We start from the raw sequence: 24,473 nt of genomic DNA, 5'->3' as shown, positions 1-24,473 counted from the left end.
CTAACAAACTCAAGTTTCAGACTGCGCAATGCAGGAGTGGATACTATCTACGTAATGTCTATAAGTACAAATATAATTATGTGTAATATTTTTTTTTGCGTGTTTATTTGTTTATTTCGTGGTAGGTACATATGGTGAGTGCGTGGGAGCGGGAGTTGAGGAGATCACCGGAACTAAATAAATATCGTTTTAAAGATACTATAGCTCCTTCTTATCTCGCAAAAAATCAAAATTCTAATTTGTTACCGCTGGGTTAGCTAGCTCTTAATATTTTATTTGCTCGTCTTATTAAGACTAATATATTGTACCCTACAGTAAATTTTAAACAGTACTAAACTATGGTGACTTGCCTTGTATCCTCTTAGGTCTTCAACAACGCAAGCCAGTAGAGCATCACGACCCACCGTCACCGTAACGTTCGTTACTGGCTCCACAAACCGTGGAAACAGGGACTCTGAAATAAAAAAAATAAAAACAATTGACCACTAATTTTATAAAATAAACGTAACTATTATGTGCGGGTAGATTCAGTTGTTTTTTCGTTATCTACGAGTACCCCGTTGGAAAAGTGTTGTGCTTAGTTTATGCCTATTTTTAGGTATTATGGCCATTGGTGAATTAGGTGTGGCATGCTTAGTATTCATTTGTTATTTCTTTAACGTTTTACAGCTTTTGTAATCTTCTTCTTCTTTAAAATCAAATAAGCCAATTTTATATCACTGCAATGAAAAAATTGTATATTGAAAAGTAGCTGACAAATAAAAAGAGGCATTTTGTAGGTTTCATTTAATCAACAAAATACTTAAAAAAATATATCAGTCTTAGTATCAATCATTTTTCGGAATACGTATTCCTACTGACATTTTAAAAGAAATATTATTATTTCGTAGAGATTGAAATTGATATTTACAATATTTTGGAGGTCTTCCATGAACCACAAACCTTTTCTTTTTATATTCGTTGCAAAGTAATTAATTAGCAAAGGCTCGTCGAAATAAGATTTTTCTTTATCTTTGTTGATATTCAGCAGCGGTTCTCAAACTTTTTAGAGACGGAACCTTTTTAGAAACTCACATTATTTGGCGGAGCCCTAAAATAGTCAAGAACAACTAATTTGATGGAAGGTTGGACGAGTATTTACTCTCTAACCTTACGGTGCATCATAACTAAGTATTTATTTTAATTATGGCCAATACTTTTGCGGAACCCCCGCAGAAGCTTCGCGGAGCACAGTTTGAGAATGGCTGTTATGCAACAACAGTTTCGTATTTAACTAATTTCATATACAGACCTACTTTTGTTGTACTGTATCGTATTTAATTAACTTCATACATATACTGGAAGTGGGTGAAATTCCACTTATAAGATTTGAAGACAACTAACATAGTTATATGAACAATGCAAATTAATAAAAGGTATTAGCTAGCATTTCATCAAAAAAGTTGGATAAACTTGGAACGTCTTCAGTTATGGTTTTTGCGTTTGAATTTCATATTAATATAATTTAAATTATAGCAGTATTGGCTCAGTACCTACTGAAAATAATTTCATAAAAATACCGAAAATAGCGCGACATCAGGAATACATACCGTAAAAATAGTATGCGAAGAGACAAAACGAAATCAATAAAATTTTAATTGAATTGATAACTGTCGAAATAAATCGGAATACAATCAACACAAAGTGTTCATGCATAATGCCACCGGATTTTTGAGCATACATATTTGAACTTTTACTTCGAATGTATATCGAAACGTAGAGCTTAATATAATATCACGACAGAAAACAGGCAATCCATCAAAGGAAGCATTAAACTTGTCCCCAACAAATAGTGTCTAGCAGGTGTCTAGTTAAAGTTTATTGATCGTCACCGATGACTTGGTACTAACTCGGGCGGTCGCATGAAACAGCCATTTTTACAGTCGGGCATGATAGAGTGCAGATGGTACATTCGTTCCGTGAAAGCTAACATGAAGATGTTACTTTAATTAGTGAAAATTGCCAATATTTCCATGTATATAATTATAGAGCAAAAATAATTGGCTACAGTAGATACCTTTTGTATTAAAAATTTTGTACAAAGTGGATTCGATATTAAAATTTCGGCATATTATTTTCTCTCCACACACTTACTCTTCGAATGTTTTTATCTTAGGTAGGCATTATAATGGTTCGTTGTAAATTTTTAATTGAATTTAGTATCGCATCACTGGTTAGCGCATAGTGAACTAAATGAGGGCGATGAAATATCAGATTGATTTTATGATAAAAACATGTTTGTCTTTTTATTTTATTCGTACAAACATTCCATAAAGCAAGGGGAATACAATAGCTACTGGTTACATAAAACTCGTTACCAATCCTTACTTAGTGCTTGTAAAATAAAGATTACCTAATATTAAGTCTTTACAAAAATGTACAGCCATTGTCAACCGAGATGTTGACTGATGACATTTCAGGCGCGAAGTAAAAGAGTTCCCACTCGGCGCGAGTTATCACTGCGTCATTTTAGAGTGGCTCGGCGTGACGTCACATCAAAGCTAATGTGATACATATGTCGATACGGCAAAGCCTGCAACAATCTATTTAGGCTAAACAACCTGAGACACGGAAAAATATCCGCGAATGATTGATGAGTGTGAACGCGAATAGAACAAATCCATCCGAGCCCCATCAATCTTTAGGCACGGGGCCTCCCTGCTAGCGACGTCGCCGACTCTAATGAAAGAAGAGCTTACCGAGCAACGAATAAACAATCGCGGAATGTTGTTCGAATATACCGCGAAGACTGATGGCCCGAAGAATGTGCTTTTAAACTAGCCCTGGACTTCTTTCGTAATTTACCAGCTCCGAGGATTTATTGCTCTGGCTTAGCGTAACGCGGCTGTTACTCGGACTGATGCTTTATTCAAAATAGGCGTTCTTGTACTTTTTAAAGATAGTATTAGAAATAGTGCTTTGATCGATTGGAGTGAGGTTCGACCCAAGTTTTCTTCGACAAAGCTTTACTGTTATGTGCAATCTTTATTCGTCATGGTCGTTCTAAAAGTAAATCCAAACGAATCAATCAAAAATGTGTATTTAAATGTATCACAGGTATTGAATTTTCACGTTTTACAAAAAAGTTTTAACAATATGATTTGGTGAAACTAAAATACTCGTAGCTACTCGTACAGTACGATTACTTGGAGTTAGCACTTGACAGATGGGCGTGCCTTCAGTCAATTTTCAATCTGTAAACGTGGGTAGCGGTATACTAAAAATGGCTTTATTTGTATGACGTCATAGTTGAAAATTGACTGAAGGTACGCCCATCTGTCAAGTGTTAACTCCAAGTAATAGTACTGCAGATACGTTTTTGTAACACATTACAATCTTAGTCACATACACAACATTTTCATTTTTGAATTTTAAGCCTAACCCCGTCTAGTTCATCTAGTACTGTACTGGAGTACCTAAGCCGTAGTGCCTGGATTTATTTAGAACGTATAAGTATACGCTTGAGGTTGACAATATAATTCACAGTGAATCCGTTGCCGCTATTGCTACGACCGGCAATCAAACTGATGTTTAGTCGCTAATTTCTAACTCGGAGACTTTGACGAACCAATCGTAAATATCACAGTTGGAATGCAATTAAACTGAGTGAGAGAAATCACTGCGACAAATAATTAAGCTCTGAGGTCCCGGGTTCTATCCCAAGTCGGAGCAGATATTATGTATGACAAATATGAATATTTGTTCTTGAGTATGCCTATACGTTGCTTAGTATCCATAAAATAAGGTTTATTTACTTTGGGACTGGGTCAATTGGTATCAATATAATACTTATTTATTTTTTAATTGAAAATTTAACAGCAAGCGCAGTTTTGTGCGTGGATTAAAATTGTTTTTTAAGCAACTACCACTGAAAAAGGGTATTCACAGTGAATCCACAAGTGTAACGTAGAATTTGTTATGTTTGTTGAATTAAGTGTTGAACTAGATGTATATAATATTTTTGCTACACTATCGCATAGCAAGTAATTGTATATTTGGTGAAATAAATAAAAAAAGTGTAATAGGTTTTATGCTGGTGAAATTATACTTATACCAAGCTCTAGACTACTGAATTTATCTTTTCATAAGATTTAAAATTGGAAATAATTGGTAGGTACAACATTGAAGGGGTTGTTTCACTACTCATTGATTAATTTTAACTGACGGATAAATGTGAGGCCGTCTCCGTCTATTCGAACAAAACAAACAGAGACGGCATCACATTTATGCATCAAATTAATTTAATTAATGGATGGTGAAACAGGGGGTTAATCATTTTAGTCTTAAACGGCATGTTATTGCCACTCACTTTCTCAGAATTTGTGAACAAAATAAAGTTTATAAATCAAACGATTTTTCTTTAAAAAAGGTCGAAATGTTTTTCTTTCCGATTTGTTTTGACATTCATAAGTGCTTGTTATAGCCTAAGTTGAAATAAGATATTTTGTGTTTGACTATAGTTGCTTATTTAAACATGTCCATATTTTTCTTCCAACTGAAGCAACTTGAGTTCTGTGGGGTGGTCTATGTTCAACAGTGGACGTTTTACGGCTGATATGTGTATGATGATGATAATGATAATATTTTGCTTGATTTTAATACTACTACTACCCATTATTTTTTGACGCATGAATATTAACACTGCATACACTTACCCTTGTACCGTTCCTTCAAATCGCATTTATACACACATTGTGATTTAATAACGTACTTCAATTAACCCTACCACTGTAGTTGTTTTTTCTGCTTTTCACTGTATGAAAAAACCGTACACTCCGCACAAACCTCTTCCGTTGTGTTTGTAAAATATGGTATTAAAAATATCATATTTCTTTTTCCGTACTGTACTTTTTTTCACATGGTAGCCCTAGTAGCGGCACTTGGAATATGATTACGTGGTCGGTTCATCGGGCCGTGAGTGGATGCACGTGACGGTTGTGCCCCGCACCTCGTATTTGCCTAATTGCTCCAGTACTGTGACAAAAGAGCGACCGGACACCCACACAAATTAGATTTTCTTTCCCTCTACCCTCACTCTGTCTCTGAACCTTACCTCTTTCGCCCTAAATCGACTTTGGCCCTAATTGAAAAACTCGTCAAAGAACCATTGTGGTTATATTTTGTGCGGATCTGATTATTTAATCACGCATTTGGTTTTTGTTTAAGTGAAAAAGTTAATGTTAATGGATTTGGGCAAATGTGTGTTAATTTAATTTATGATGTTTCTGGAGTATGATTTAATTTTCATTTGAAATTGAAAAGGTTTAACGGGAATTGGGGACTGGCATAAACTTTATACGAAGATAAAGTATGCACAGCGAAAAAAAACTAACTTTTTTAAATATATTTTAATCATCTATGAAATTTATCAAAACCAAGTACTTAAGTATTTTTTCTGCCTGCAATGAATAATATTGTGTAACGCGTTACAGGGTAAAATTTTGAACGTGATACAAAATTTAGTTTTACAGGCTCAGTTAATGGTGGACAAAATAATGCTTTTCATTAATTTGTTACAATCAGTCTGATTAAATTTGTAGGTTCCACACATTGAATTCGTGATTTGATTTCGACAAAGTATGAACATCCTAAATTTTATTCGACTAATTTCAACAACTGGGTTAATGCATTATATTGTCCAGCATTAACGAGCTTGAACACAAATTTTGAATCACGTTCAAAATTTCACCCTGTAACGCGTTACATAATATTATTCATTGCAGGCAGAATAAATACTTAAGTACTTGGTTTTGATAAGTTTCATAGATGAGTAAAATATTTCATATAATAAACACGAATTTCTTCGCCGGTTAGTGCAGGTTTCCTCACGATGTTTTCCTTCACCGCAAAGCTCGTGGTAAATTTCAAATGTAATTCCGCACATGAATTTCGAAAAACTCAGAGGTGCGAGCCGGGGTTTGAACCCACGACCTTCTGTTTGAGAGGCGATAGGTCAAACCACTAGGCCACCACGGCTTTTCAATGGTGCGTGTGAAGTTCCCAATCCGCACTGGGCCCGCGTGGGAACTATGGCCCAGGCCCTCTTGTTCTGAGAGGAGGCCTGTGCCCAGCAGTGGGACGTATATAGGCTGGGATGATGATGATGATGATGAAACACGAATATTCTGTAAGTCCAGTTCGTACTTAAGTCGTAGCAAACTCTTCCGTTCTGGCATCGTGTAGAGACCAAGAGTGCTACGGCGCCGGCGTAGCTGAACAAGTTCGTAGCGGTGTAGCATTAATATTGGGTTTCTTAGTAGATAGTACCGTGATAAACCTGATACGACGAAAAGCAAAATTTTTATCACGTTCAAAATCTAACCCTGAAATTGAAGGCATGAATGTCGATAGGTACTGCATACTACTTACTTACATTTGTACCGCTCCTGCATATCTCATTTACCTACACATTACCGTGTCGAGTAAATAGATACATGAGAACTAGACCTAGTATTACGGTTTGTGAAGAAATATCCCAATGTTAAAGAAATGCTCCGGTGTTCGTGCGTTTTTTGCAATATTGTAACGTAGTTCACCTAAGTATACCTAAAGTCAGGTGTGAAGATTTTGTTTATTATCTAAAATGCCAATCAAAGTATTAGTTTTACATCAGATCGTGCATGAATTATTTTGGGTGTTACTATGTTTTAAGGACTTAGGAGTAATTGGCAACCCAGAAAACATTCGCATTGCACAACCTGATAGTACATGCCCTCCTGTGAGGGGTCACATTATCAGGTCTTGCATTATTGTCATACACTCCGGGTCGACAAATACTCGGTTGTACACTAACCACACCCATTCACTGAAGCGTTCTTTGAGATAGGCTTACATCCTGTAAGTAATAGATATTTTTCTGCTGATGACGATATCATAAAATTAAAGTTAATGGACCGACCTATAGAGAAAATAATAAATATTAGCCATCGGGCTATATACTTACTGCGAGTATGATGCTTAGGTACGTTTAATTTATTATTCACTTGTTAAGTATACGCACTTAACGATGGCGCCGTTAGCATGTTTAAAAAATCAATACGAAGCCGGACTCTATGACGTACTTAAGTCATTATCTAAGGTTATAGATACGAGCTTTGGTATTCCGCTGAAATAATAATGGAAGTCTGTCTTCCATACTTATCATTGCATCCTCTTGAGATAGCAAGGAAGCGCTCGAATATTCCTTCTTTGAATTCAACTGCAACTGCACTACAAGACAAACGACAGGTTCTCCAGGCAGGATATGTCTGAACAAACGTCATTGTCGATCAAAGATAAAATTAACCGGGTCCGTTTCTGCGAGTACATCACGGCTATGAATATAAAACTGACAAATTCGGGCCGCTATTCTCCTGCGGCTTACAGCGGCTTCGGTGCGGAGCTATTCATGAGTATCGATTTTATGCAAAATGCAACAAGATTCACTTGGACACGGCTAGTACGTATTGTGCTATAGCTATCAATCTAGCGGCAATTACGCGCGCTGGTATCGCTATCGACGCTTGTAAGCGGCTGGGAGCGGCGGGTGTCGAAATACGAGGCTCGTCGTGCGAAATTGAGGGAATCGGAGTTGTGTATACACATGAACACAATTAGCGGTGGCTGTGGATAAGGCGGGAGCCCGGCCCTCCACAATAAGATGCTGATAAAGCCAATTTAGCTTGGATCCGATTTCCCCGCTCCTGTTTATTATCAGTTGCGTCTAATTTTAGTTTTAGTTGATTCCATTGTTCAAAGCGCACACAGACGCATACGAGTAGCTAACTGTGGTTAGTTAAGTTATTTGAAGTTTGCGAATTATCGCGGCGAGAGATGATTTTCCATTAAGCGCGTATAGTTCGATACTTTAGTGCCGGAAACTGTTTCAATGCGTATTATATTGCGAAAGTTTGGGTATTTATCCCAAGCATTGTGTGCTTATCCTGATTGCTATTAGGGATGTGCAATTTTTTTTAGAACTCCCGTCATTTATTGTACGTAATTCTGTGTCAGTGATTTTAAAACACAAGGTTTTTTTTTGATAGACGTTTAAGTAGTTAAAAAGCGAGTATTATGATTCCTACGATTACGTGATAGAAAAAAAATTTAACATTCGGAAACTAGTTACTAATTAATGTTTTGACCTTAACAGTATACAGTTTTAAGTATCAATAGTGATTCTAATTTAAACAACAATAAATATAATACAATACAAATATTCTTTATTGCCACAAATCAGTACAAAAAACGTATAATATAAACACAAAATCAGGACAACATTTAGATCGCCAAGTTAGAATAGTGCCTAAACTACGGTACGGTGTTTCGTACGGTGAGTGGGAGATCCGGAGGCCCAACTCCCCTCCCCTTACCCCTCCTCTATCACCCTCCCCTTTAGGCCGGCAACGCACCCGCAGTCCTAGTTATGCTGTAGGTGTCTATGGGTGGCGGTGATCGCTTACCATCAGGTGAACCGCAGGCTCTTTTGTCAGCTATTTGATAAAAAAAAACTTTATTTAGTCTGAATGAAATAAAGCGAAAAATTTGCAACAAAGCATTAAAGTCGCCAAGACCGACCGATAACAATACGACGTCCGTATGAAAGTTATAAAAATATCTGGCTGACAGTTGGCGTTATATTGCCGTTATAAATCAGTGGTGGGCGACATAAGAGCATGGCGAAGGCGTGGGTGTGGCGTGACGTGGCGGAGTGACGGCGCCGTGCCACGGCGTGTCGGCCTCGCGACACCACGGGACACCACGCAACGCTCAGCTGCATAAATATCACCCCAGTTCCATGCCTTATCACATGTATTGAGTTTCACCCTTACTTTATTTCAAGCCACCAACTTTGAACGACAAAGCATGAAACTCCAACTTTAACAGTGTTTTCCCGACTCTATCCGATAGAGTTTTTGTGACATTAACTCTGAGCATTGAAGACTTAGCACGTAAAATCAGATAAAAAACCGGCCAAGTGCGAGTCGGACTCGCGCACGAAGAGTTCCGTACCATTATCTATACAACATTAGACATTACCATTATCTATACAACATTAGACATTACCATTAGCAAACAATCAAGTTTGTTTTATGGTAACCCCCCCCCCCTAAATATTTATTTTATTTTAATTCAAGTACTTTTTTTAAACTGACTATACAAATAAAGATTCTGTGTATATTTCTAGCGTCTACCAGTTGCCGTTAGTAATATTAGCAAAAAACGGCAAACCAATCACGTTTGTTGTATGGGAGCCCCGTTGAATATTTATTTTATTCTGATTTTAGTATTTGTTGTTATAGCGGCCACAGTAATCTGTGAAAATTTCAAGTGTCTAACTACTTATTACGACTCAAGAGATAGAGTTCTGTGACAGACGGACGGATGGACAGACAGATAGACAGACCGTTAGCACCCTTTATTCAGTAATACATAATCTGTGAAAATTTCAAGTGTCTAACTACTTATTACGACTCAAGAGATAGAGTTCTGTGACAGACGGACGGATGGACAGACAGATAGACAGACCGTTAGCACCCTTTGGGTACGGAACCCTAAAAAATAGCGAGGGTATTTAGATCAAATAATATAATATTTATTCGCACCTATCTATGTAAATCTTGAGCAGCATCCGACAGGCGGGTTTTTATACATGCCCGAGATGTTATCCCTTGCTCGAGTGCTTTAGGTAATGGGATCTCAAGCGAAGAGTTTCTTTATCTAAAAGTGACCAATCCCAAATATTTTGAGTGTCTCGAGTTCGCATATTTGTTTGTTCAAGTGTGACCATTACAAGTATGATGTTAGAAGTTAAGGACTGGAGAGGGGTCGGTTAGTGCCGATTTATTTACGGTTAATAGTTGATTTTCTACATAATGCTACTGTAAGTTTAACGGTCGCCGTCGGCGATAAACAAGTCGAGGGCCATGCATTATTAATGTTTTATGATAATGAATAAACGATCCCTCTTGCCATGTGAAGCAGCGTGTTTCGTTTTAAAATTTTGCGATAACACTCACCGTCCACGCTCACGGTACGTGTTTGCATTCCGATGCGAAAGGTTTTCGACGAGTGGAAAAAGAAGAGCTGTAAAAGTTTTACAACACGCTGTACCCTCCGTCAGCGAGTGACTATGGTTTACGCCTCATATCTGTAGATTGGAACCGGCGCGTGCCTGACCGTATGGATAACGCAAAACGACGTGCAATCGTGAAATCCCGCGCCGCGCGAGGATTCACTTAATACATTTGTTTGCTTCGTGACTGAGCACTATATAGGGCGTTGCAGTTGAACTGCCAATAAAGCGGCGCGGTGGACGTTGTGGTGCGGAAACCGCACATCGAAAAACCGTGAAGCGTCGCGTGAATACGGGGTTGATATAGACAGTCTGAAAATATGGGAAAGTATTGTGCACATACGTAATATGGTGAAATATAGCGTCGTCGGCTGCCGTGACGCCCCGTACCGGCTCCCGCGGCCGTATCTAGTCTCCGCAATGAATGCTGATAACTGGTAAGGTATTCGTAATGATTGACGGTGTTGGTTTTGCAGTGGATAGGTATACTACTACCTACAAATGATATAGTAAATAGTTATTATTACTTGTGTGCTCTATAATATCTGTCCATCTGTCATAGCCAATTTATTCCAAAACTACGGAACTGATTAAGTTGAAACCTCCTGAGACCCCGAGTCAAATGTTTAGTGCAAGAATTTTAAAGTTTATTCATTCAAGAAAAGTTGCCATTTATTTTGATAAAATAAAAACTGTATGGAAGCCCCCCTTAAACATTTATTTTGTTCTGTTTTTAGTATTTGTTGTTAATAGCGGTAATAGAAATACATCATCTGTGAAAGTTTCAACTGTCTAGCTATCACGATTCATGAGATACTGCCTGGTGACAGACAGACAGACGAACAGTGGAGTCTTAGTAATAGGGTCCCGTTTTTATTACCCTTTGGGCACAGAACTCTAAAAAGGTCTCTAATCAAGGGCACTACACACACATTTTTCAGCTCAATTTCCCAAAAACTCAACGTACTCGTAGAGTAAATGCATTTTTTGGTTAGATTGATATTTTTAATTTCGTAATATCTTTTGAATATAATGTCCGATTTGAATAATTCAAAAAGAAATCTACAGGTATTGAAACCGTCTTGAATATAAAATTATTTATTTGGATAAGGATTAATACAAAGGTATGGATAACATGGTCTGATTTTAGTCGTCATTTCTGTCAACTTTTAAAATGTAAAAAGTAGTTATAGTGACATAACTACAATAGTTGGACATATGGTATCGGGAAGTTTTTTGTAGATCTTGATGTATTCTTTAATATCGTATAACATTTTTTTGTTCTATAATCAATAGTTTCTACAGCGCATGCGATGAAAGATGTTTTATGGCAACTTTTTTTACACTCAGTTACATTATTGTAGTTTTAGTACGGAACCCTAATTTTTCTGTTAATAAATATAGCTTATGACACTTTGGAATAATTTAGCATTCTAAAAGTGAAAGAATTTTTAAAATCGGTCCAGTAGTTTTTGAGTTAATTCGTAACAAACATCCAAAAATCCAAAGCTTTCCTCTTTATAATATTATTATTAGTATAGATATAGATTACATTGTATTTTTAACCGACTTCAAAAAAAGGAGGAGGTTATCAATTCGGTTGTATTTTTTTTTAATGTTTGTTACCTCAGAACTCCGTCATTTATGAACCGATTTGATTTTTTTTTTGCGTTCGCCTGGGAATGTGTTCAATTAGGACCCATAAGCACCAAATCAGGATCTGATGATTGGATCTTAAGGAAATTGAGGGAACTCTTCAAATGTTGTAGGGACACCTATAGTAAATTGGATATATTTAGTAGTAACTCGTGCATTTGCTCTTGAAAATCATCATTTGGTGAAGTGGAACTGATGATGAAGACCATAGTTGACCATCGGAGTTACTACTCAATGATAATGATGATATTCTTTATGTCGTGTCCGACAAAGGCGAACCTTTAGGCTTGTTTATTATGTGCCCGAATATGGCTGGCAAAGCCAAACTTAGTCTTAAAGGTCCTATTACACGACGCGCAATGTAATTGACCACTATCATTATATGTGTAAGTGTAGAAGGTCTCGGGCGGGTCTTTATAATAAGACATTTGGCATCCAGGTGTTACAAGCGATGCGTCTCAAAATTTTCAACAGCCTTATTTACAGAGCTGCGCCATTCCAGTCTCTGCTTCGCGAGATCTTCCCAATTCTCGCATGGGATGTTACATGCGGTAAGGTGGAGCTTTAGGACGTCCCTGTAACGCAAGAACTGGCCTCCCGGAGTCCGCTTAACAATTGAAAAAGAGCTATATGAATTGGTATTGCGTGTCTGGGACAGTGGTCAAATACTACTCAATAAAAAGTATTTCACGGGTTGAAGTTTAATAAGTTTGACACAGTTGCTAAGCAAGAGAGCTAGAAGGTGACGAGCAGTTAATATTAAACTATTGTATCTTAGATTATTTACACTAAAAAGCGTGAAAAAAAATATTACATACAAAAAATAGAACCGACTACAAAAAACGATGAAAAAAATTTTCTACCAGTCTGAAGTCGGTGCCTCAGCACGAGACAGCAGGAGTGATTGAAATATAATATATAAGTAGGTATGTAGGTAAAATAGACGACTATAGGTCCACTCCTGCTGGCTCGTGCTGTTCATGTTTCATGGTTTCTTGAAGTCGGTTCTATTTTTTGTTATATTTTTTTTACAACAGCTAACATTAGTTTTTGAATTGACTTCATATTGAAGTAGTGTGGTAGTGTTTTAACTTTGATGAATTTGCCTTTTTGACAGAAAAATGCCTCCCATATAAAATATACGTTTAGTGCTTAGATTAGAAAGTTTCCCCGACTCCCCCAAGTAGAAAACAGGTATACCATGACTTTTTTGGAAAGATGACATCCTAGTGAGTGTAAAACAGCTTGTGAAAATATAAATAAAACTTCAATAAGTTGGAAACGAGTGAATATTATCAAAAAACGCTGTACAAAGCAATTTAGGCACAGTGAAATACATAAAGCTAAAACTTACAGACGCTCTAACAATTTATTGTGATTGTATTTTTGTAAACCCCCGACGCAAAAAAAGGGGTGTTATAAGTTTGACCGCTATGTGTGTCTGGTGTGTGTGTCTGTTTGTGGCACCGTAGCTCTTAAACGAGTGGAGCGATTTGAATGAGGTTTTTTAAATTGAAAGCAAGTTTTCTAGCGATGGTTCTTAGATACGTGTTATCAAAATCAGCTCAGCCGTTTTTGAGATATTGAACTTTGAAGTGACAAAGTCGGGGGTTTTCCAACTTTTTGTTGGTTAGGTTAGGTTACAAGTATTATTATTATGTGGCTTCATAATCACTGACTATTAAAAAAATGCTGCTTGAGAATTAGCATTCATTACAAAGAATACAAAGATACACCAGATCATAGATCATGCATGCCCCGATTTTATCATGGACAGTTTTTATTTATTTTCTTCTTGTTTGTTCTATTATTTTTTGTAATTAGGTTCGCATTGAATGTGCACAATGGCGAATGTGGTGAAATACTATTGTGTGGAATTCAGATTGTGCAGAATTGCGAACAGAAAGAATCGATATTGGCATGAACATCGATTTATCCAAAAATAATTTAATGAGACTAAAAAGAGTTTTATTATTAATAATTTAATGTTTAATGATAAATAACTATAATGATTATAAAGCTATATTCGACTACACATAACTAAACACAGCAGTTTCAAATCAGGTACACGATGTACGTGTATATCGCATTGCGATGTCGTGTGTGGCATGTCACAGATTAGTAAAAACATACACATTTTGCTCACCATTTAGTCACTTTGAGAACTGTAAAATCAAAATAATACTTGTATGAATAATCAGATTCTAAATTTTATTTCTATTAAAAGTCGAGGTAAGATTTTTCTTTTTTTTTAGTTCTTACATGGTGTTTTTGTAAACGGTTTAATTATTTTTCACAGAAATACAATACATTGAAAACAACGTGATAATGCCTAGAGTCATGTGGGGTAAAAGTAAGCAGTGGGTAAGTTTACGCATTCCCTTACCCACTGCGTACGTTTACCCCACATGACTCTATATCATAAAGCAGTTTTAAACCCGACTTAGACTGCTCTTTCAGTGACGATGTCTATGAACTTTAAGCTAAGGGTGGTGAGAGGTGTGCGCGTGACGTTGCTCCGGAAGCAGCATCATGTTACATTATTGGCACTCTGTTGGGAAAAAGATGGATGAAATATGAGCCTTAGTCAACCGATATTTGTAGAATGTGTAATCATTAAGTAATGTACAGCACTGAGCAAACTTAATTATAGATGTACACTAAATTACGTTACTGTTCGGCTAAAAGCGTACACCAAAGCTATGTCTGTGCGACACACATATAATATAGCTAGCTGTGGCCGGCAACTGCGTGCACGTGGAATTATCGCTATAGTTTATCTAATTTGTTTATTCCTCGGAAACTATGCAATTTTCAGGGAAAAAACTATCCTATGTCCTTCGCCGGAACTTAAACTAACTGTATATCGAATATCATTTAAGTCGATAATGCTTTAGACATTTAAAGGTAACAAACAAAAAACACACTTTCAAATTTTCGCATTTATGACTATTATTTATTAGTGGAATAACATGCAGAGCCCAAAAAATGAAAAATAATAAGAGGAAAATAATTTAATAAATTTCTAAGATTTAAATACTTAACGAAAGTAACCAGCAACAGTTTAAAACTTAAATCATAAGCGTACGCATGCGTATGCTGTCATACTGGCTACTTCTACTCATTCTTGGCGATATAAACTGGGTGGTTTCCATTTTTAACCGACTTCAAAAAAGGAAAGAATGAAAGAATTTTTAAAATCGGTCCAGTAGTTTTTGCGTTAATTCGTAACAAACATCCAAAAATCCAAAGCTTTCCTCTTTATAATATTAGTAAAGATATAGATATAGATTACATTGTTTTTTTAACCGACTTCAAAAAAAAGGAGGAGGTTATCAATTGAGTTGTATTTTTTTTATGTTCGTTACCTCAGAACTCCGTCATTTACGAACCGATTTGAATTTTTTTTTGCGTTCATCTAGGAATGCTTTTAATTAGGTTCCATAAGCACCAAATCAGGATCTGATGATTGAATCCTAAGGAAATCAACGGAACTCTTCAAATATTGTAGGGACACCTAATTGGTAATTTTGATATATTTAGTAGTAACTCGTGCATTTGCTATTGAAAATCATCATTTGGTGAAGTGGAACTGATGATGAAGACCACAGCTGACCATCGAATTTACTACTCAATAACAAGTATTTCACGGGTTGAATTTCAATTAATTTAACACAGTTGCTAAGCAATTTATGCTCCTCGTAATGCATATGGTGAAATGGAATGGGTGGTGAAGCACCAGGACTCCTCAATAATGAAAGTTTCTGCATCGGAAAAAAGCAATCTTTTGTAAAAGGTGACGAGTAATTGACATTAAACTATTGTATCTAAAATTATTTACATTAAAAAGGGTGAACAAAAATGTTATAACGAAAAATTTAACCGACTATAAAAAACCATGAAAATAGTTTTCTACCAATCTGAAGTCGGTGCCTCAGCACGAGCCAGCTGGAGTGATTGAAGCCCAGTATGTAGTGCGTAGGTGAGGTAGGCGACTATATAGGTCCACTCTTGCTGGCTCGTGCTAAGGCACCGACTTTAGACTGGTAGAAAAATATTTTCATGGTTTTTTGTAGTCGGTTCCATTTTTTGTTTCCGCAAAGTACGCAACGCTTGAATTAATCAATGATTTAAAACTTAATCACGTTATCGAATTTACAGTTGTTTATCTGTCATACGCTCGCCATAATGCTAATTACACGTAGGGGTATTTTGCATTATGGCAAGAGTGAAATAGTGACCTACACTACTTTCGTATAAGAAACGAAAACAGTACACTAAAGGACTAACGAGTAATTTAATAAAGTATCCGAACAACAGACACATGAAACACTTACAATGGCGGGATTATAAGTCAAGTCTCGCGCACAATGCCTTGCCATTATTGCGAAACTAGTGCCCCGAGTGTAGCGGCTACGTAAACCAACGGCTTGTTAATTTTGAATAGAGACGTAGAGACTATATCTGTATCGTGCAGACATTCGTAATGCCATTTCCGTCGCAGCTGACTCCAAACCAACCAGCGTAAATCTTACACAAATCAGAGCGAATAATTTAGAGCTAACGAATAGAATAAAAAACGAGCATTACAAACCATACAAAAAAGTTCTTACACAGCCTGGAGCTATTGAGACAGCCTTCTGTCCCATAAATTCCATTTGGACCCTTAAAAGTTTGAATTTCATAACCTTCCGTCAAAGGTTAAAAATTCCACACATGAGCGGCTTTTGCCACTTCAAAAATTAAGTTAAAATAACGAACCCTACCCTTGGCGTATTCTTTGTTGCTTTAAATATAAATGATTTCTAAAAGAGAACATCAATGTAAAATTTTACCTCATTGCGGCTATGTTTCCATCCAATCAAGATTAGGAATTTATACGTCAAAATTATTTTTTGATTTTTTTATTCAATTGCGATCTTTTTGTACAATAATTGTATAAAAAGGATACCCTGTCGCGACGTAGCATTTTAAAATTAATTATATTTGATATGAAATATACCTAGTATAGGTATGATTCGTTTTAGAACGAAATTATCACATTGACTGACATTTATAATGATTTCAGGCATTTACGCAAGCGATACTTTAAATTATGCACCAAGTATAATGGTAAAGCGAGATCATCTTTATCAACATAATAATAATAACTAAAAATATAAATTAATAGTTATATTTTTAAAATACTCATTTATAGTAGTAGCACCTTTGATCAAAAATTAAAATTTTGTGAGCCAATCCCTTCCTAGTTACTTTTAAAATAATAATGTTAGGAATCTGATTCTCTTTTACAGCAACGCAATTTGGAGCACACACTAATAAAAATATATATTTATATGTCATTAAATATCAAAATAATATCTAAGTATAAACAGTAAAGTTTCAGTAAGGTCGAAATCACTGATGCGAACATTATTTATTTTGTCTTGTTTGTATCTGTTTGAAATGTAAGAATCAATGAAGGTGGAATTTGAAATCAAGAATAATCTGTCTGGATGGAAATGCGGAAAGAGATGGATGACAAGGAAAATACGCGAGAAAATTCAAAAGGAGAGCAAGGTGGAGCGAGCGCAGAAAATTGGCTTCATTAGACCGAGGGACGGAGGGCGCGTTAAAATTTTACACACGGCCACTGAATTCCGCAAATTTAGGTGAAAAGAAGCTAAAAGTTGAGAGTAAACCCATTGTTGTGGTTCTACGCAGGATTTCATGCATAATTAATTGTTATTTTTTTCGTCTAACCTACGCGCGCTTGATAGCCTACAATGCAAAGAGAATTAAAAGAATAACACAAAATATTTAAGGAATATTTTTAAGACTATTTTTATGGAATCGTACTGGAATTCGTCGAATTCAACAATAAATCTGTTATTATTTTTACCCTAGCACATTTGACCCTGTGTGTGTGTGTGTGTGTGTGTGTGTGTGTGTGTGTGTGTGTGTGTGTGTGTGTGTGTGTGTGGGTCACATGGAAACCAACTGTCGAGGTTGCTGTTAGCTGCACAGTACGCGTCATAAGCTTTGATCCAGGATCTTTCTTCTTTCTACGACTATTTTTATCATTTTCGTTTAAAACAAATACGCATATCGACTAATAAAAATCATGTCTTATTGGTATCGGCACGCTTTTTTTTATTCGACTGGATGGCAAACTAGCAAGTGGGTCTCCTGATGGTAAGAGATCACCACCGCCCATAAACATCTGCAACACCAGGGGCAGATGCGTTGCCAACCTGGAGGCCTAAGATGGAATACCTCAAGTGCCAGTAATTTCACCGGCTGTCTTACTCTCCACGCCGAAACACAACAGTGCAAGCACTGCTGCTTCACGGCAGGATTACGCTTAAAGTTAAAACTCAAAACTCATTACATATTACAATTTTTTACATAGGCGAACCATTCAGTCAGTTATTGACGTGAGTATGCTTCAACTTAAAAGAGTGAAAGCTGTTCGAATCGTCTTGCTCGTCGAGGCAGAGTAACGTGAAGCCCGCTTTGTCGTTCCTCGGCCCAGCAACAAGCACGCTATTCAACTTTCATTTACCAAATCAGGGAATATTATCAAATTCCTATTGTAGCTGCTGAAATTTAAAATTCATTAACTGGGTAGCTAATGTCAAAGCAAACGACGGTTAACTACCTGCCTAATTTTCGACTTGATTACGTAATGTGGTAAATTAATTAAGTGTTGCGGAGCTGTGTGGATAATTATTTCACGCGAAATTGTTACAAGGCTATTTTTTGGTTTAGTAACGAGTTAAGTGTTTTTAACGAGGTCGATACATAATAGGGAGAATACAATGATTTTATTACAACGTAATTTCGAATTTTTCTGACTTATTTTCATTTTATCAATATTAATCGATTATTAAAAACTATATAGAATTACAGCAAATAAATTAATTAAAGAAATTACAAAAGTTAATTTAATTAGGTGAGGCAAATTAGATAATTGTTGCCAATTTGGTTTAGAAAAATAGAATATTAAAATTTCACATGGACATGTACTTTATTACAATACTTTTTAGACACTGAGCAAAATGACATTGTAATTCGATACGTATTATCGTTTGTTAAGCTGAACAAAACATTTTACAAACTTTCAGCAAACTGACCATTGAAAGAGGCAAGAAAACATCCCAAGTAGAATAAGGACTAACAAAATATTTAGGCATCATACAATACTCCTCAATTGGGATCAAAGTTAGTTGTTGGTTTCTTCACTGAAAGACTGACTTTAGCACTTTTCCTTACTTAAACATATTTTTGTAGGAAATCATGTTGAAAAATATTTTACGTAGGTATACTCAGGGTGGTGCTCTGCAACTACCTAAATAGTTTTTCAGTGGACAAGTAGAGTACAGATACAATATACATAGGCTCAATATCATTAAGGCCAAACGAGTTCGTATAATTTTGATAAACTTTAATGTCTACCTACCCACTCGTAACATTTGATAGCCTTATCTTTATAACAATAACAAGTGACCATGACGGCCTCCAGCCAGCTATTATTTCATAAAATTTATAAGAATATAATACATGTAGCAATCGGCTGTGGTTTTAGAATAAAAATGTTTTATGATGTGTTGTGAGGATAGTAAATAAGGAAGTTTTGGTATCGTGGCCGCATAACTCGGGTCGGGCGGAGGCTTGTTTATGTGGCAATTGGCGTCCCAATGAGCCGGCGTTCTGGCGGGACCAAGTTCCCAGCAAAGGCGGCCCCGAGTCGAGTAACAAATTGAAGCACAGTGCCGGCAACTCACAAATAATCATACTCGTACACAAGGTAAATTGTGCGATGAAAGTTCCTACAACTCGAGTCAGTAATTTATTCTGAAGTTATGGTCTTGGACACGAGACTGTATTAAATGTAGATAACTATTTTTTTTATAAATTAGATAAATAGATACAATGTGAATTTATTAATACATAAGCAGATTGACTAGTTACTCGTGTCGTGTACTCGTTAGCTTGAAAAGCTTACTTAGCTGTGATAATTTTCCTCTTGGCTTAATACTCGTATAGTCTGTTTAATCAAACTGTTATATTATATTTATATCGCTACCTCAGGCCCAATTAGGGATTTCGTTAGGTTAGGTTAGTTACACAAAAAAACTCTACATCTATACAAAAAAAAAAACTATGCTAAAACGGTACTCAATCATCCTAAACTGAACGTGAGTAAATAATAAATACTGAAAGACAACAAAACATGTTATTTTCATGATTATTATGTTTAAATTGTGCCTTTAAAAATATTTTAAGTTAGAAATTAGACGACCGGATAGCCCAGTGGTTAGAGAACCTGACTACGAAGCTTGAGGTCCCGGGTTCGATTCCCGGTCGGGGCAGATATTTGTATGAAAAATACTAATGTTTGTTCTCGAGTCTTGGGTGTTTAATATGTATTTAAGTATGTATCTATATATTTAAGTATGTTTATCCGTTGCCTAGTACCCATACACAAGCTTTGCTTACTTTGGGACTAGGTCAATTGGTGTCAAGTGTCCCGTGATATTTATTATTATTTATTTATTTAAATATGTGTACTAAACTTTTAATACGTTGTGAAAATGTTAGTTTGTTGAGCATTTTAGAGGCTACATAACGAACTTAATGCCGAAACATTACTGAAATGCTACACGAATTGACTATCAATCATCTTTCATTTTACATAATAATTTTAATACAAGTATCCATCGAAATAAACCGAACCAACGAGTCGAGCCCGTTTTGTTTAAATACGTCCATTTGAAGTCAGAATCCGAGCCTAATGAATGTAAAGAATAATGAATGCAAAAGACGATAGACGCGTAAAGGCGGCGATCGTAACGCCACACTCATACAGATTCAACGAAATCCAATAATTCCCTTTTGAATATTCTACAGCTCATCCAGCAAAAAGCTAATCCGTTGAATAATGGGGTTATAGATATCACCGCTTCAGCAGGCGTGGTGAAAAAATATGTCAATTGTTCGGCGCCGCCATGAGCTCGTGCCATTTAAATAATAAATCTCAGCTTTGTCTGATGTTTTAATTGTTTTCACGGATTTCCATTGCAATGCTGTTCCATTTGAATGATCTGTCGCGGGTGCGTTTTATGCTACTCTAATACACATACTTCCTGCACTCTGAGAGAGTTTATAGATTTTTTTTAACTTATCCCTCAGTATAGATTTTATATGGATATTAATATATCTTGAGGAACTATCAGTTTTAGATTAGAATTTCATTTTTAATAGGTAGGTACGCTTTTTTGCTGGCCACATATACGTATCAAGTTTCAAGTCGATGCTATTAAACCTTTGTAGAGTTCTGTCCTGTGGAGACGATCCTGGCCAAACCATCAGAATTTCATGACCAGGTTATTGTTTTGTCACCAAACACACATAATATACTTACTTATGCCATAAGAAAGCTTTCATGTTACAGAGCTTAGCCTTGTATCTAGGTAGTACAGAATTAGTAGTTAAGCGCGACTTGGAACCATTAAATAATTAGCAGCGCGACCCGACCACAGCATTGCTAGGAGGTAGGAGCTTCACAACTCAGCCCTGTTACAAGACAATACTCACAAAACTAATAATAAGAGATATACAAAAGAAAATGTTATCTAATATCCTCTATAATAAAGTTCTGTGTCTACCGGGTGTGGCCTGTAACACGGGCAAATAATTAAAACATAGATCGTACTCGTCAAACTGAACACACTACACTTTAAAGGTTTATTCGAAGAAGCAATGTAAAGCAAAATGTTTGATATTTGTAGCGTGATAGGCGACGTCAGCTGGGGTCTAGGATAGCGTACATCGAATTTACGATTAAGTTTATTAGAAAAAAAAAGTTAAGTTTTGATTTTAATCAGAGCCTCTGTTTTTAATATTATCCCCGGTTCTGCCACACATTGTATACAGCTACGAGTACAAGAACTCGGTGACGCATGCAGTTGTAGGCACGCGTGTATGGTAGAGTCGCCTGCATTCATATCTACCGCAGCGGAGCGTGCAAAATATCTGACCCGTCCTACCGGCCCTAAAAGTAGAATCTTATCAGATATTTATGCACGCTTTGGTGTGTCAGATATTGGTGTTGGTGACTGTACACAGTGAAATACCGACTAGCATCCCTCAAAATACCGTCACTTGTTGCAACATAAAGGTAAACGTATCAGTGCTCGTCACTGTCCCAATAGTCGGCATCTTTAATCTTATGTCATTTGTAAAAGAGATGACGGCGGGGTGTAGTCTATTTATTTATTTATTAGCGTGTCGAGCACTCGGACATTTACTTTACCTACCTATCTGTTATAATTATAGTCATCACGAGAACAGTCATCATCAAATTACCGACACTAAATAATCGAATTTTATTTCAAAGTCAACGTTTCGAGTATTTTCATTTCATCGACATTTAAGTTCGTGGAGTTGTTATTACAAGTAATTTCAATTCATATATTTTTAATTGTCCGATGATTCAATGTAGGTACAGTTGTATTATTTCACAAAAAACATTTCGTCGTTTTTTTCGTTTTTTTTCCAAGTAACATAAAACTTGTTTCACGTAAAATCACTTGAATATCAGTTATTTTGCATATACAGATGTGCCAAGTAATGCTGAAAAAGGAACGCACACGCTTATGTGGATGTATTTACTTGAGATTTTAAGCTGTTTATCTCGACACAAAACTGTTCATAGCTGTTTTGTATGCTCTCATAGTTTTGAACATTTTTCTTTTTTGACGGAGAGGTAAAATTAACCTAACTAGGTACTTTTCTGGTAAGCAGTTTGATTTGCAAGGGTCGCAGTTCTTTAACCGGGCTCGAATTCTGCAAGGTTTTCTGGTAATAGCAAGTTCTGCAAGGTAAGTTTCTATTTCTGGTAACCTAGCAATTCTGCGGTTAGGGTAGTTCAGTTCTTCTGCAAGGGTCCAATTCTAATCTAACCTATTTTTTTTCGGTGTCAGTTCTAACCTAACCTACTTTTCTGGTATCATTGAACATCAACAATCGCACAAGCAAGGATCACAGTTCTAACCTAACCTACTTTTCTGGTAACAGTTTGATTCTGCAAGGGTCGCAGTTCTAACATAACCTACTTTTCCGGTGATAGTTTATTCTTCAAGGGTCACAGTTTAATCTAACCTATTTTTCCGGTATTAGTTCGATTGTGCGAGGGTCGCAGTTCAAACTTAACCTACTTTTCTGGTATCAGTTTGATTGTGCCAGGGTCACAGTTCTAACCTAACCTACTTTTCTGGTAGCAGGTCGATTCTGCAAGGGTCGCAGTTCTAACCTAACCTTACCCACTTTTCTGGTCTCATTTCGATTGTGCAAGGGTCACAGTTTTAACCAAACTTACATATAGGTTTTTTTTGCAGGTGGTAAGACCTTGTGCAAGGCCACCATCTTGCTCGCTAATCCTGCCGTGAAGCAGCAGTGCTTGCACTGTTGTGTTTCGGCGTGGAGAGTAAGACAGCCGGTGAAATTACTGGCACTTGAGGTATCCCATCTTAGGCCTCTAGGTTGGCAACGCAATACCCCTGGTGTTGCAGATGTTTATGGGCGATGGTGATTACTTACCATCAGGAGAGTCACTTGCTCGTTTGCCATCCAGTCAGTCAATTTTGCAAAGGTCACAGTTCTATCCTAACCTAACCTGCTTTTCTGGTAAGAGTTATACCTATCATCAATTTTCTAATAATATATATAAAATTGATTTGAAAAGGTTCCAGCCTAGTACACGGTACAGTTTTTTTCGACTGTACGTATTTTCGATTATTTTACAATGTTTTGTAATAAAACTTCGGAGAAATAAACATCTTTTCTCAGTTTTTCACGAAACAAAGTCACACCAAACGATAATACTACAACTAAATGTTCCAAGAAACGTTTTCACTGAAATGATATTCGATGTAAAGTTTGTCGGTAAATTACAGACAGATTAAAATTATGTTCTGCGGTAGCCACATGACTGCAATGTAGCGGGGTCTTTTTTCTGCAAATATCACGGCAAAATTATATAGTTTTTGTATGTAAATAAAAAAACCGTCATTCGTTAATTTATTAACACAACATCTTGTAATATTTGCAAATGTTTTCGTTAAATTGAGGAAAAAGAAAGTGAAATTACGTACCTGGGTCAATCAACTTTTTTACCGACACTAATCTGTCCGCGACATTTTTCAAAAAATTGCAGATTTTTGTAAGCAAACATGTTTTTTCTGTAATTGAATAGATGGTGTACATGAATACATATGCCATCCTGCGTAAGTTCAACCTATTAAACCGTGTAATATCTTGTTGGAAGTACGATTTTTTGGTAACGCCAGAGACAATTTTGGTAACGCAGGAGACGCCCAAAGTGTCGGTAAAATAGTTGATTGGCCCACCTACCTATTATACTGCGTAAATGTTTGACACAGGCAATTTCGTTCGTTATTCCTGCTATGAGAGCGCCAAAGTTCGCATACTTCCCACTGAAGCCTTACATTTTTCTGAAATTTTTGAATGGTCATCCTATAGAAAATTGTAGGTTAGGTAAGGTTTGTTTTATAATAATTCTGAACAATTATTGGATTCAGAGAAAAAAGAGTTATGACAAACGATCGTTCTGACAAACATTACATTTGGTTGGACTTTCAACAAGTATGCTAGCCGATATGGACCCCAGACATTATTAATGTTCCAAAAGAAAATACACTTTATGGCAATTATATATAAG

The 24,473-nt window shown here is 36.4% G+C and overlaps 1 protein-coding gene across 1 annotated transcript in view; it reads right to left on the bottom strand.

Moving 5' to 3' along the window:
- LOC141434065 (lachesin-like) overlaps nt 1–24,473 on the bottom strand; it is a 77,127-nt gene that overhangs the window by 34,095 nt on the left and 18,559 nt on the right. The window contains exon 2 of the mRNA XM_074096322.1: nt 351–454. Coding sequence (XP_073952423.1) covers nt 351–454 — 104 coding nt within the window. The remainder of the gene's footprint in view (nt 1–350; nt 455–24,473) is intronic.

Source organism: Choristoneura fumiferana, chromosome 13, assembly GCF_025370935.1.
Source record: "Choristoneura fumiferana chromosome 13, NRCan_CFum_1, whole genome shotgun sequence".
Classification (NCBI taxonomy): Eukaryota; Metazoa; Arthropoda; class Insecta; order Lepidoptera; family Tortricidae; genus Choristoneura; species Choristoneura fumiferana.
Note: the sequence above shows the minus strand (reverse complement) of the source record. Positions and strands in the feature narration are given on the sequence as shown.